Source organism: Poeciliopsis prolifica, unplaced genomic scaffold (genome assembly GCF_027474105.1).
Source record: "Poeciliopsis prolifica strain line A6 unplaced genomic scaffold, Auburn_PproV2 SCAFFOLD024, whole genome shotgun sequence".
In the NCBI taxonomy this organism is placed as follows: Eukaryota; Metazoa; Chordata; class Actinopteri; order Cyprinodontiformes; family Poeciliidae; genus Poeciliopsis; species Poeciliopsis prolifica.
The window spans coordinates 5,896,649-5,911,654 of record NW_026562399.1 but is presented as its reverse complement, the minus strand read 5'-3'; the positions used below and the strand labels follow the sequence as shown (position 1 = coordinate 5,911,654).

General features: G+C 38.9%; 1 protein-coding gene across 4 annotated transcripts in view; it reads left to right on the top strand.

Moving 5' to 3' along the window:
- opcml (opioid binding protein/cell adhesion molecule-like) overlaps window positions 1-15,006 on the top strand; it is a 242,748-nt gene that overhangs the window by 168,670 nt on the left and 59,072 nt on the right. For all 4 annotated transcript variants that reach the window (XM_055046650.1, XM_055046652.1, XM_055046649.1 and 1 more), the window contains one exon: window positions 9,055-9,290. In XM_055046650.1, the coding sequence (XP_054902625.1) occupies window positions 9,055-9,290 (236 nt within the window). The remainder of the gene's footprint in view (window positions 1-9,054; window positions 9,291-15,006) is intronic.

The window sequence follows — 15,006 nt, the reverse complement described above, 5'->3', positions numbered from 1 at the left end:
CCAGAGACAAAAGTCCATAGAAATCCCTGTGAGTTATATAGAGAACTTGTGGAGTATGTTCATTAACTCACAAGGTGACCAGCGAGCTTCATGGTATTTTATTTGGCCTGACGTTTCTTGTCAATATTTTGCAATTATCAACAATTTGGAAGGATACAAAAATAGAAAACAACAAAAAAGAAAAGATTCATGGAAAAAAAAACTTGTCTTTGTGTTTGCCGTCCCATTTCCAGTTATTTGAATAATCTTTTAGTGTTCTAAGTTTTTTCTGTTTTATTTAATACTCTCACAATCTAAACTGAACCTATAACAGTTCCAAAATGACAGATTAAATGAAAGACCCAAAATACAAACAATCAGAGCTTTGAACCTGATTTAAAATAGATGTTTGCTGTGTTTTTAATTGTTTATTTTTTTCATATTCAAACTGGTAAGCTCCTGCGTTGTGTAAGAATCACTAGTTCACCCACTGACAGGACTAAAAATATAGATTATCATTAATAACTTTTGCTGTGAATGCTAACATTTTAATTGTTTTACCATGTACAGTAAACTTCATAGAGTTGTGTTTATGTAGTTTCTGTGTTTTGGAAAATATTGACTGAACACATCATCTGAATGATATTCAATTATATATGTTTAAATGGTTTAGTAAATGATCACTATCGATGGTCTGTGAAAGTGTCTTCTTCCCACTGCAAAAAAAAACAACAAACAAACAAAGTGAAGAGATTTAGTTCAGGAAGCCTTTGCTGTGACCTTATCTTGTTTGTTATGCGCATTTAATTATTTAGCATGATCAGTAAGACAAAGCTAATTTCTGTGCAATTTGGCTTTATCTTTTAGAGTAAAATTCAACGCAAGAATGTGTTAAACTTAACATGCAGTGAAAAATGTGTATGTGTGTGTGTGTGTGTGTGCGTGTGTATGCGTGTGTGTGTGTGTGTGTTTCTAATCCTGCTCACTACGCCTGCTCACTATGACTTTGCACCAATAGACAATTCATTTAGCACTTTTTCAGCATCCACTGTTTATTTTTGGCAGCATGCTGATGGATTTCTTCATATATTTTTTTCATAAAAACTTAATATCTTGATGAGAAAGTGTCAGTAAAGTCCGAATGCGTGAACACGCACAAGATCCGTTTGATTAGACCTTTCAGATTCCTCAGACTCTGATTGATAAAATGTTCCGCTTCGGCTGAACTTCCAATGGCCTAATGATGGAGTTGTTTACTCCCACTTCAGCGGACGACGCTTCTCAGTTTCCGCTGATAAATTGGTGCAAGTCAACTGAAGTCGGGCCAACAATAAAACAGTCCAACTACTGAGCATTTAAGACATTTTACATCAGCCAGTACACATTATTTGTGTTTGTGTCCAACGGACATCAAAGAAGAGCATTTTTTTATTTTTTAGACTCTTCAAGCATTGGTCTGCCGCTGTGAACCAAAAGCTGTCGATTCACACACCCGTCAATATAATGCCACACAGTCCTTGACTTAAGTTGGAAGTAATCCCAGCAGTTTGGTGACTCTAAATATTAATGGCGACGAGGAAAGCAGCACGGTGCCTACCCAAAGGAAAATCTGATGCAAGTTTTTACTGTGTTGTGGTGCATTTTGCCTTATTTGTTTGTGGATCTGATGGACACCAGTGGGGGGGAAATCTGTGACTTTTACTGGTTGTAGTTGGTCTTTTCTTCAGCAGCTCAAGGCAGATGATTTACTGAGTATATAAGCTTCTTAGCCTCAAACAGAGTTAGATAGGAGCAACAAATGAGGAGGATTTAACTGCTAACGAGAAAAAATGTTTGCCCTCAGGGTTTTCCAGAAAAGTTCTAAATGGTAAAAGCTGGAAGTTTATGTTGTGAACACAAAGCAAACATTAACTCACTAATAATATTTTGTTTTTTTGTCTTTTATGTCTATAAAAGATAAGTTTTGGGGATGCTTCTACAGTCCAGTGAAGAATGAAAGGCTTTATTTTGTGACTCCACTTGCTTCATTGTTTCAATACATCAGAAACTATTATTTCTGCCTGGTATTTTCTGGGTCAAATCCAGATCTGTCATTAAAAAATAATGACAAGTTTACATTCGAATGTGTCATCTGCTATGTGGAAGCGCAGTTAAAATGCGTTCGGCTCTCCGAGTTGATTTTAGATCATTTAAGACAAACAAAGGAAGCTCTCCAGCACCTTTATCCTGCAGGAAGTGTTTGTCCACTAGTTCAGATTCACGTCAGAGCTTTGATGGAGTACTCTGATAGAAGTGCACCCTCCACCCTGCACACACACACACACACACACACACACACACACACACACACACACGCGCACACACTCACACACACACACACACACACACACACAGCTGTCGCCTCTGACCCTGCAGTGGCAGTAAGAAGTGACAGCTTGAGTAATGCTCTTCATCCTGTGAGGTCCATTGAACTGAAGGTTAGGCATTGTGTGCTTGGAAGAAAAACAATAATCTGTCTTTAATATGAATTCTTTGTCACCAGGTCTGTCCCAGAGACTCCAGCCTGAGAGCTTACTGTGCTGCATCCTCATATCTACAGACATGTTCTATTTTCCTAAGACAGTCCCTTCTGAAATTGACTTGTACTGTAATCACATTGGTCCTGCTCGATGGCTCCCCAAATCTTTTAAAGCTCTTCTTCGTTAGCCTTTCTTCTCTCATTTATTTATTTACTCATTTTGAGCCTTTGGAGTCTGAACTATCAGTCATATAGCATGAAAAGCAAATACAAAGTACAAACTGGAAACCTAAGCACTTACGACATTGGTATTTACAAATGTTATGAACTTAAAAAGTTTTAAATTATACCTCCAGGCACTTTGCAGATTTGGCTTCTTGCTGCTCTTCTCTCCCACTGTGTTTATTTCTTTCGCAACGTAGTTTCATAGTTATGACGCTCTACTGTGATTATTCCAAACCAGAAACACTGCTAAGCAGAAACAGATGGTGTGATAAATAGAAAACCAAGAGTCTTGGTTTGCTAAAAAAAAAAAAGAAGAAAGAAAGAAAAAAAAAGATAAAAAAGGTGAAATGGACCCAGCTCAAACTGTGTGTAGAATGAGTCCATATTGATCTGATCGCATTTAGAATAACTTTCTTCAGAACTGTCCTTGGGATTGTATTGGATCGGCAGTTGGAGTGTAAAGAGTGAATAAATGTATTATATCCTGGGATACATTGAAGAGAAACATACAGACCTTGTGTTGCTATGTTACATACTCAGCTCTTAAAAAAAACATCCAATATCATTCTCTGAAAGAGTCAGTAAGAAACTTTAATTAAAAATATAGATATTTTTTTACATTTTTGTTAAAACTGTCACTATGTCATGAACTGTGAACTGTCACTAGGGGATAGATAATGTGTGAAGAAACATGAGCTCTTCTACGGACATCTGCAGAAATACACAGCTATATCAGAAACAACAAATCAGAGGCAGGGGCAGTACACCACAACAGGCTAGTTAGCACGGCAGCTGGTTTAAACTCTTGTCCTGTTAGGCTAAGTGTATCTCCACCAAAATCAGAGCTTCTCCTGACACTGATTGCTTGCTTCTGACTAGGAGTGGTGCATTTCTGCAGATGGCAGTAGAACAACAAGAAAGGGCCAGGGGAGCTTAAATTTTTCCAGACCGTCTTTTATACTGTCATGAAATGGGGACAGTTTTAACAAATATGTAAAAACACACATTATTTTAAATAAAAGTTACCTACTGGAAAACTCTTAAGAAAAAAATTTGGTTTAATGAAGTTACTTTTTGGAGCTCATTGAAACAACTTGTGTTAAAATAATGCAAAGCACTAGATATATTTTTCAGGGAATCTCCACTTGTATTTTCTTTTAATGAACTAATGAAAGTGTATGTAAGTTAGCTGCCATGTGTTTTACTTCAGGGCTTTTTTTATGGGTTAATATCTCTAGTGACTGTGGGATGAAATGTGATTTTGTACAACCTCACATTCTACTCTCTCTTTGTATCCAAAGCCTCTCAGTGATGCTTTTGAGGAGTTCGTGGCTGAAGAAGTCTTCGAAATGTGACTAATCTTGGTAAAGGTCACAACAAACCAGCTGTAAGGACTGAATGTATCTTATCTTATTGAATTATCAGCAGAAATGTTGAGTCCTAAGCCGACTCCATTTGCGACGTGGGTAGAGTTTTGGTTTATCTCCATGACTGATCCCACTCATTCAGGGTGGATTTTAATGCCAGCTATGAATGATGAACAGTAGTTCCAACAAAACAGTTCACCTGTCTATATCGATTTTTTGCTGTAAGTAAGACCTTCCATTCTCACCTTCATAAAAAATCAGAAATTTATTTTTAATCTGTTAAACAAAGGACTGAAAGTAAAATTCAGGTTCACCAGAACTGAGAAAACTATATGTTGGTTCTTCTCACCGTGAGATGAATGGTGTGTAGTCTCATTAGAGACGTTAACATGCTGGATTTCAGCTCAGTGCTTCTTCTAAGTCCCAAAATGACAGACAACTGGAACCTGCGCAGGACAGTGAGGGGAGCTGAGAAAGTTTTTCTTTTCTGAATTGGTTCTTCATAACACTTGCATTCGTAAGAATCGTTTAAAATAGAATTGAATTGTGTTTTTCAATTGTAAATCATGCATTTTCTTAATATGCATGAGTTCCAATAAAATGTTTAGCATAAAAAGTTGTCATTTTGACATGGCATTGTTTTTTTTAATAACTGCTTTTTTCACCCATCCTACTAGTTTACTGAGAGTCAATTTAAAACTGATTGTTGGCTTTGCAGAAGAGGCTTGAGTCTGGAATAAATTGTTAATTTTTTTTCCCCCTCAAAGTCAACAAAGTATCATTGAACATATGCCGGGCACATCTGGCTTTATTATTTTACCGAAGCTCGAGAGAAACACCTGCATCTTGGATTGACCTCAGGGGTGCCAGATGCTGATTGGCAGCTAGAATAATTATAGAAATAAAAGTAAAGTATACAGATGACCAGATTATATGTGAATGTGCAGTAAAAAAAAAAAAAAGTAAACGTAGAAACAATTTACAGTCATTTCCTGCTTGTTTGATAGATTAATAGATCAACCTGATAGGATTACAGCTTTATTATCTGTTTGTCTTATCTCTATAATGACAGTATTGGCCCAAGTTGCTGTTGAGGCTCTATTCAGCATATTAGATTTAGATAACTATATATTTTTTTGTTCTCAGTTCATAACAGCCTTTGAAACTGCTGCATGAGAAAACACAGAATAAGTGTTATTCTATGTGTATACTTTTAAAAAAAGCTCCTCCTCACCCGAGACATACATGTTATTTGTAATATCTGAAATCACAAATATTACAAATAGGCAGCGATAACACATCGTCCAGTATTGCTGGAATACTCTGTGGTACAGGAAGCATCAGCTTTGAAGAGAACAGCAGTCATATAGTAGTGTCAGTATACTAGAGTTGTCTCAATCAGGTCTTTTGCTGGGCTTGCTTACAGTCAGAACGGTTGTGCAATAACCTTTTCCCAATGCAACACATGTTTCATATGTCAATAAAGAAACAACAAATCTGTAGCTTCGGGGTTCGTGATTCAACAATAGGAAAGAGTCTGGGTGAAAATGGCATCAAACTTCTGCCGGCAAAGAAAAAGAAAGCAAAGGTCTGCCTGTTTAAATAAAAACCAAAAACCCTCTCGCTGTACATTAGTGTAGATTCTCAGTTATCCAGGACGTGACAGTCATTTATTTAGATTGAAGGCAGCTGGATTTCAACAAGAGAAGCGATGCGAGAATAAGTTGATGAGTCTCCAGGCTTTTTTGGAGGAAACAATTCTTTGTGTGTGTGCATTTTGGAAACATGGCACTCTGGGAGTAAAACGGTGTGTTGGTAGAGACGGCTCTGTGGCCTCAGGACGTGGATGACATGGTGTAATGCGCCCATGTCTTTTTCACAGCACTGTATTTTGTTATGATGTGCATGTGGGGTCTTATTTATTTTTTTATTTTTTTCAGCATACATCCAATCATAGCCAAGAGCTCAGTGGGGAGGGGCAGCCTCTCCGCCCTACAACCAGTTTCTCGAACTGCTTAATTCAGTCCAGCATCGTCCTTCTCCACAAGTCGCTGTGCGAGAGGCTGGGAACATTCTGGATCTCTTGTGCCATCACAGGGAGTCACGGAGACAAGCATGATGGACAGGCACTCTCACACTCGAGTCTCCTTCATGTGAGGAATAGTGCCAACCACTGTGGCTGCGATCCACAGTCACCCTTATCATGAAAAAAAAAAAAAAAAAACTATAAAAAACCACAGTTGTGCCACCCTGCGTTTTTTCTTTTTCCTAAATGAATGGCTATTCGTTTCATGTAAAATATGCATCATCCGCAGGCTTAAACAAAAAGGCCACAGTTTAATGACTGCGACTGACCTTTAGATTTTTTTTAAGGCCATTACAGCTCCTCCAGCAGATATTTCTGCACATGATCACCCTGCTTTTTTTTTCCTCCCACCGTTGAACACTAATGAGACGTGTTACCTCCCGTCACATACACGCCTCCTGCTGGTTTCTGTGCGGCCTCTTAATAGTTCAATTGCAGCATACATAACACCACATCAGCGCAATTTGTCAGCTCGAAATAGTATTACAAAGTAATGACTAAATAATTAAATATAGTTATATAATTAATATATTTGATTCTATTATCTGCTGCTACATTTGGCGTTTTCTGTTCTGTCCAATAGCCCTTTAGTCATGTTGTTGCTGACACCCTTGTTGCTCATAGTCTCTCTTAGCCTTGTTCATGACATTCTTCTCATACACACGCACGCACACACACACACACTCAATTCAGCGGGGACGTGCTAATCTGTGAATCTATGATTTCTCGTTTAACGCTATTTACAAGGAACAGTGTATGGGGTCACACAGCCAGCAAACACTGCTGGCTGTGTGAGGCTCTACGGGTGTCTGTGAGCTGTGCAGAAACCATTAGTGTAATAAATAATGCCCCTTAACTGCTTCTTTCGCTGTCAGTTTTTCTTCTTTTCTATCTGTTTTTTTTTTTTTTTTTTTTTCTCAATTATCAGCATTATTGGCCAGAAGCAGAAATCACGGCCCAGCACTGTACCGTCGCAGAAGCGGAAAGAGAAGAGAAAAAATTCTTCTCCAGAGAAATTAGGAATTTAGCATCAGTAAAGTGTAAGGATTATCCACATAGAAGAAGAAGGGTAGCGCATATAATTGAAGCAAAGGTTTCTAAATCTTGCCATGCCAGGACGGAATGTTACATTTAATTATTTCAAGGTTTAGTTAAAGAAATGATTTCAATTTCCACAATTGTAAAAGTCAACATGTGGTGTTGTGTGTAATTCTTTGAGCAGTTGAGCGTGGGACTGTTTATAATCCAGTTCATAATTCACTTCCTGATATTTGGCTTGATATATTTATTTCCCCATGATGTTGTTTTACACTCCTGCGCTTCCGTCTAACACACATGTTGTGGTTGAATATAATTGATCCAACTATGCTGATGGCCAAGTTTGTTTATCTGTATACTGAAGTTTGTATCAGGAAACCAAAGGTTTCTGACGAAGTCCACAAGCTGACAACGAATGTTTCTCAATAATTCAAGTGTTGCCAGAGCCCTCATCTCACCACATGCTTTAAAAGAAGTCACATATTTATTCTAATTTGACTCTGATATTCCATTTGACTCTGTTATGTGTGCCTGATCAGATTAATAAGCAGCTTTAGCAAATTTTGTATTCACTTTACTGCTAGTAAAGCAACATTTGCTGTTTTAGGAAAACTTCTCACTAGCTACATTTTTGTTTACTTTGAGTTTTTCATTGAATTAACAACATCCTGTTTGTTGTTTTGTTGTGCAGATGCGATGTGTTGTACGTTTGTTGGATCAAATGCGGCTTAGTGTGCAAGAAAAAGCAAGTCCTATAAAGTAGTGCCTTAAATATGGCCTCTACATCTTTCTTGGGATTTCAGCATCTGTTCTGTCCACCAGTCACTACGGCACTACAAGACTTCATGTTGTTGTGATACTCAAGACAGAAATAGCTGCCAAGCGCCCAGTAATACTGTTCTACTAGACTAGGGTCATTTCCAGCGAAGGCGGCTCAGGTTTTGGCAGGCTCTTATTTGGCACAGTACTGCTAATTTTATTAGCGGCTATAAAAAATGATGAGAATGCTTGGATAGCTTTCAAAGCAAAATAGCTAAAGCATTATGGTCAAAAAGAAATATGTTTTCAGCTGATTTGGTCGTTGCTGTTTTAACTTCTTAGGCAATTTCTAGCTTTAGATGAGTGTGGGGACATAGATAGACTGGCAAACCGAGAGCTTCACCTTTTGGCTCAGCTCTCTCTTCACAGTGACAGAGCGGCACATCACCCGCCTGTCCGTCTCCCGCTTCATTTCTCCGTAACTCATGACCAGAACTCATAGCGCACTTTACTCTCTCCCGTCTCAAACTGTGTTTTATTTTTTCTTGGAGGTCCAGGTTGTCATTCCCACCTACTTCACACTCGGCCATCAACTGCTCCAGTGAAAGCTGTAGATCACGTACTGATGATGCTAGCAGAACCACATCATTTACAAAATAACAGAGATCTGACTCCGAGGGCACCAAAATAGATCCCCTACACACTTTGGCTCCTGCCCAGAAACTTTGTCCATGAATGTTACGAATAGAATCAGAGACAAAGGGCTGTGAGTTCAACTTAGTGCGTGAAATGGCTGATCAATATTGCTATGCACAGATGAATTAATCGGGCGATGTTATCCATTTATCCCTTGTTAGATGCTCTTGTTTTCATCCGGACCTGTCGGTGGGGTTTGCTGCAATTCGTTGGGCAAAACTACCAATTTGTAGCCTTGACCTCGTTGACATTTTCAACTTGACTGCTTAACAACATCTAATAAAAGACAACTACTACTCCTGTAATTAGTTTTGCAATGCAACGGCTTCTACGACAAATTACTGCGTGAAATGGTAATAGTTTTTATCGTTCTTTCTGCCATCCAGATGCAGCATCGATAGCAAAGTCTCTCGAGTGGCTTGGCTCAACCGCACCACCATTCTGTTTGCGGGGACTGAGAAGTGGTCTTTGGATCCCCGCGTCATCCTGATGGAGAACAGTGCCATCACAGAATACAGCATTCAGATCCAAAACGTTAACATTCACGATGAGGGACCTTACGTCTGTTCCATCCTCACCAACAAGAAACCAAAATCCACAAAAGTGCACCTCATTGTCCAAGGTAAGTCGCTGGATTGCGTACAGCTGCTGCGGCTTTGTCAGGGATTCATTTCAGCTGCCAGATGTCAATCTCTTGTCCCCTTGGGAGTTCACTGTCAGGCTAAAAATCAAAGGGGAAAGCTTTAGAGGGTGTGATAAGATGATTTTTTTTAAAGAGTATCAAACCTGATGATGAAACTGACATTCATTCACAATTTAATTATAAATTCCTTGTCAATATTAATAGTGGGTGTTGTACAAAAAAAAAAAAAAAATTAAAAGCCTTTCATCTTGATGATGAAATCAGTTTAATCCCCACTTTCTACAGCCGTTGAGCTCAGTAATCAAGGATTTTTATGAGAAGTCTAAACCCTGTGGCTACACCAGAAGACATTTAACGAAAGATCAAACATAATTACTACATTAGCTAGTAGAGATATCTGATGGAGAATCAAAATGAGAATGTGCAACATCAGAACTGAGCTGTCTGCAATCCTAAGAAGATAAAGATTCCCCTGTTTATGATTCTGTAATCTGCAGGGAAACCAACTCCAGTAAAACATGCTCAGTGGAACTCAATAAAACAATAAAATTATCTTATTAACGTAATAATTTTTTTCTCTCATTAAATTATAACCTTAATTACCACTGGCCAGCATTAATTAACAACGCTATCAAAATACGTTGAAACGAAAAACCCCGAAGAGTTGGGCCCCGGCTTTAATCAAATCAAATATTAGCCAAGTCTCTCGCAAGATATTATGCATTCACAAGATGCAATTTGCCGTTTTTCTCTCTCTCCATGTTCGCTAACCGTGAAGGCTTGTGCAATCTGCACCACTCCAGTCTCACAAACAGATCTGGAGATAACAAATTAAAACAGAACCAAGTGCTAAATACACTTGGTTCTGCACAGTTTTTGCCAAAGAAAACGTGCATTTTGACTATGCATTGGTGCATGTCAGAGTGTGTGAACATCAAAATCCTGGAACTGTTCTCTCATAGCTCTTATATCACAGTGTAAACAAATATGTCTGCTAAAGTGCTCTATGTGAAAGCACTAGTACTATAGCATTTTACAATACCACTGTTCCTACATTAGCTAGTTAGATATTACATGCTCACAGCAAATCCATGTTTTGATTACGCTACTTATTGTTATCACAATATTAACTACTGGAGTGTTACAGAACACACAACACATGCATAACTCAGCTGACAGTAAAAAAAAAAAAAAAAAAAAAAAAAAAAAAATGGCAAATGCTTTTTCCTGGTTCTTTGAAACAAAATTATAAACTGAAGAGGCTTTAAGGGTTCAGATTATGGAACACAAGATTTTTATTTTATTTTTTTGCAGTGCTCAACCTTTCATGTTATTTACCCCCTAATCCTTACAGGGCAGAAGGTTTTGGTTCCTTTCTTTGGGGGTTTCGGCTTATAGCCTCTTCAACATTTGCACTCAAGTGAAAATCCTGAGCTTTTCTTTGACTAAAAATGTCTTTTTAACCTTTCAAAATGTCTATTTGTGGACAAATAGACATTTTTTTATTAAAACAAAAAGTATGTTTTGATAAACATACTTTTTATTCAACCCAAATCGCCACAAGTGACACACATAAAAGCAAACGCGCAGTGATAAACCAAATTATTGGACTGCTCTATATCATAACCCATCAATCCACATGGCAAAATGCAGATATATTCTAAATTGTTGTGATCTGAGTTTTTCTGTGCGCTTTGAGTTTTCTGTGTCTCTGAGTCTCCGTGTCGTCTTGACTCCCCTTGGTTACTCCCAGGTGTTTCTTGTTCCGTGAATCCCCTCCGTGTATTTAACTCCACCTGTGTTCCTTGTTCTTCGCCGGGTCCTTGTCTAAGTGTTCTCAGTCCATTCGTTTCCTCCAGTTTACTACCGGTGTTGAGCCCTGGTTTCCGCTCAGCCGTGCTGCCTGGTTGGACCGTTTTTGGATTGTGCGTCATCATTAAAACATTTAATCTTTTCACCTTTACCTGGGTCTAAAAATGACTCAAACATCTCCTGGTTTAAGTTATTTTAAGTAAATTTAAAGGTGCCATTCAGTTTAACTAAAATAATCAATGCCTCCACACAGCGAACAAAGATACCAACATGTCCGTTGTGTCACAGATGAAACAAGAATCCTGCCTGCAGCCTTCGTATGATTGTTTTTGTTCTCATATTGAAATCTGAGAAAATGTTTGTCCTTTCTGTCATGATTCTGATTCAACTTGGAAACATTTATCTGAGCCTCATTTTCAGACATTTTAAGCACACAAGCGCTAGTGCTTAAAATGTTGTCAATCTTGCATTGTTGCAGGAAATTTGGAACATACTTCTAATTTAGGGTCCTTCTGCAGAGGAGGTAGCAACCAGCAAACAGCTCTGAAAGTGAAAGGAAAACCGTGTTGCTGGTGCTGCAGCCGTAATATCTGAGTGACAATGTGACTTTCATGGGAGATGAAAGTTCACTGTTGCTGCTGCTGACATCTAGAGGCCTTATCATTGTTGGGGAAACACAGTGGATTCAAATCCACAATATGGAAACGTGGATACCTTTTAAAACACACACACACAGTGTTGGAACCAAAAATGTGTGACTTAAGGGTTGAATGCAAACCCAGTGCTGCCCATTGAGGGCCACTTCTCTATCAGTAATCACCCTCTCTATACATCTGTCTATTTGTCAGAGAACGGACCACAAATCAATCCTTCATGCAGTCCCACTCCCACCTTGCACTCCTCTGCCTCTCGTACAGCACACCTCACTGCTGTCTCACAGCTCTTATACATACCCCGGCCCATTACCTTTCCAGACTTCCTCCTGCCATACCATGGCTTTCACACACTGTCTCTAAATCTACTAAAGATCAATCCAGTTCCCTCTGGCCGTCTCTGTGCTTCTCCATCGGCATCACACAAACAAAATTTGCATCTGAGTTGTGTTTCTTGGCATGAGACCATAATCCTCACTTCTGACTTACGCTTTGCTTGTACTGCTCTTTTTCCACAGCGTCATCATATGACTCATTAGTTTTGCTTTGTCTGCGGTTGACGCAATTCTTCTGCCTTGTTCTTAAAATTTGGCACTAAAACACTTCTCAGGCGTCTTTTCACTCTTCAACATCTCATTGAACAACCCAATAAAAACCTCTGCTGCCACATCTCCTAAAACATTCCCACGGGTTTATTGTCTGGACCCTTGCTTCATTCCTACAAATCTCAGCTACATGCTGCTCCACAGCAGCCATCTATTCTACTCTGCATTTTCTCTCATTTCCCTCATTCATCAGCTCTTCAAAGTACTATTTCCGTCATTCCATCATTAATTTGGGACTTGTCAGTACATTGCCCTCCCTGTCCTTAATCACCCTTACCGGCTGAACACCATTTCCATCTCCATGTGTCTGCTTTGCCAACCTGTACTAATCATTCTCTCCCTCCTTCCTATCCACCCTGCTATGCAGGTCATCATACACCTTTTGTCACCTCTTCCTTCACCATCCGCTGCATCATTTACTCCCAGACGACACAACAAACACCCCTCTGCATGTCTCCCTTATCTCATTATCTGTAGCCATTCACTCATCTGGGAGTCACCACCAAGAGCCTGTCTCCATTGATCCCTGAAAATCCCTCAGCATTTTCAGTTTTTACCACCTGGTCGTCAGCTTTGCTTTTTTCTTCATCTTCCTCACCATCAATTTTGGTTCAATTTCAGTTCGTTTTTTTTTATTTGGTGCCAATTCACAACACGTCATCTCAAGGCTCTTTACAGAAAAAGGTTATTTCAACTCGATCATGCTTATATTCTGTCTGTAGCTGGACATGCAGTGTAGCTATTATCTTGCATATCACTACCTTGCAGACAACACAAGACTGGACCGATCCACTACGGAGTCCAAGTTTGGTTTAGCTGAGATTAACCTGAGTCAACCATCTGCTTGTGACCCCTTATGCTTGCATTATTTAGACAAATGAATACACTGCAAAATAGTCCTTGATTAGTTGATGATTTATGTGCGTCTTTTGTGGTGGTTATCCACAACTTATGTTCTTTAAACATATGACTTTCTAAGCTACAGAAAAGAAAGCTTATTATAGCAATTGACCTTATTCCATTATTATCATTTCAACAAGCTAAGTTTATTAGAACGGGACTTAATATAGCTTCAGAGATTGTTCAAAAATGGTGCATAAAAGGCATACATTCAGAGGCAGCAGGTGATTTTTGCTTTGAGGTTTCTGTCAAACCTCACTGGGCAAGATGAGGTTTGGTTTTGGTTCAGAGCTTAAGGGGTCTTTTCCTTCATACAAAACACTTTCAGAGCATTCATTTCGCCTTGCAGTGTCTGTTACCTGTTACGGCTCTGAGCTTTATTGGCTGGGTTGCAGGGGTTTTTGTCGTCTGCCTTTGTGCGCCTCCCCTTTACAGGTGTTGCTGATCTGGTAATTTGGAGAACAGAATAAATAAACCAGGCCGTCTCTACCTTTGGGGTCACCTTTCACTGTGCCTCTTGGTGCTTTGGTGTTCCCTGCCGCATGCACATTTGAGCTTGTCTTTGTTTTTGCACTTCACCTCCATGCATTTGCATTACACCACTGACACTGACTTTCACAATCCATAGTAGTTTTTGTCAATAAATATGTATTTTCTGCACTTTAGCCACTGCATGGTCTCCTGCTTTTGTTATGACTTTGAGCCAGTCGTAACGGTGTCGATCTGCAGACAGCAGATGTAAGATCCAGAAAAGTTCAGTAGATGTTCAAGAGTCAAACAAAATCCAAAAGTCACTAGAAACTTTGAGTGAAGCTGCCTAAACGGCTCATGTATTTTTTTTTTTCAACAAAATAACTGAGCTGTTCTGGCAATATTTTCAAGATGTGAAATAAAAGGGATATTAAAGGTAGGCCTGTAGTCTTTAAGTTGTGATAGATTAAAAAAAGTATTGCAGATTTCTAAAGTACCAGGGCCAAATTCAGGAAAATCTGTTCAATACAACATCAGGAGCAGAATATCTTTAGGATAAGTAGATGGTTTCATTTTGTCACGTGAATTTGAAAGGTTAGGTGGAATCACTAGATCAAACGTATTCATAAACTGGAAAGATGGAGAGCTGTCAGTTCCATGGTTGTTAGAGACAAATGTAGCTACAGTTAAATTATTATTACTACCTAATAATTCAGGAAAGTTAATATTCATTTGTTCTGACTCAGAAAATTCACAGGGACCAAAGAAGCCAGTTAACCAACCACAAAGGACCAAGATCAAGATGCTGGTCTTGATGAAACCAAATCAATTAATAAATGTGTTCCCCAACGGCATGGCTGAAAATGAAATTTTAAAAGTAAAATTTTATCATTCTTAGTTATGCATCAAGACAACATCGGTCATTAAAACTGATCAAAAAAACGACATCAGTTTGGAGCTTTCAGTTTAGTTTGCTTGCTTACTTTTATTTATGACATCAAACAACCTTGAATAGATGAGAGAAGCATGTCACATTTCATAAAACACAAATCTAAGTGTTGCTCAGAACTACAGTTTCCTTTAAGTAATTTTGCATTCTGGGTATAATATTCAAGTTGGAATGGCGACACGTGCAACTCATCTGCTATTCCTCTCACTGCTCCCAGCGACACATTAGAGTAGATTAATGATCAAGTGTTCATGGGAGTCCTGATTCTGATCAGCAGAAAATGAGATTGCTTTCTTCGATACAAC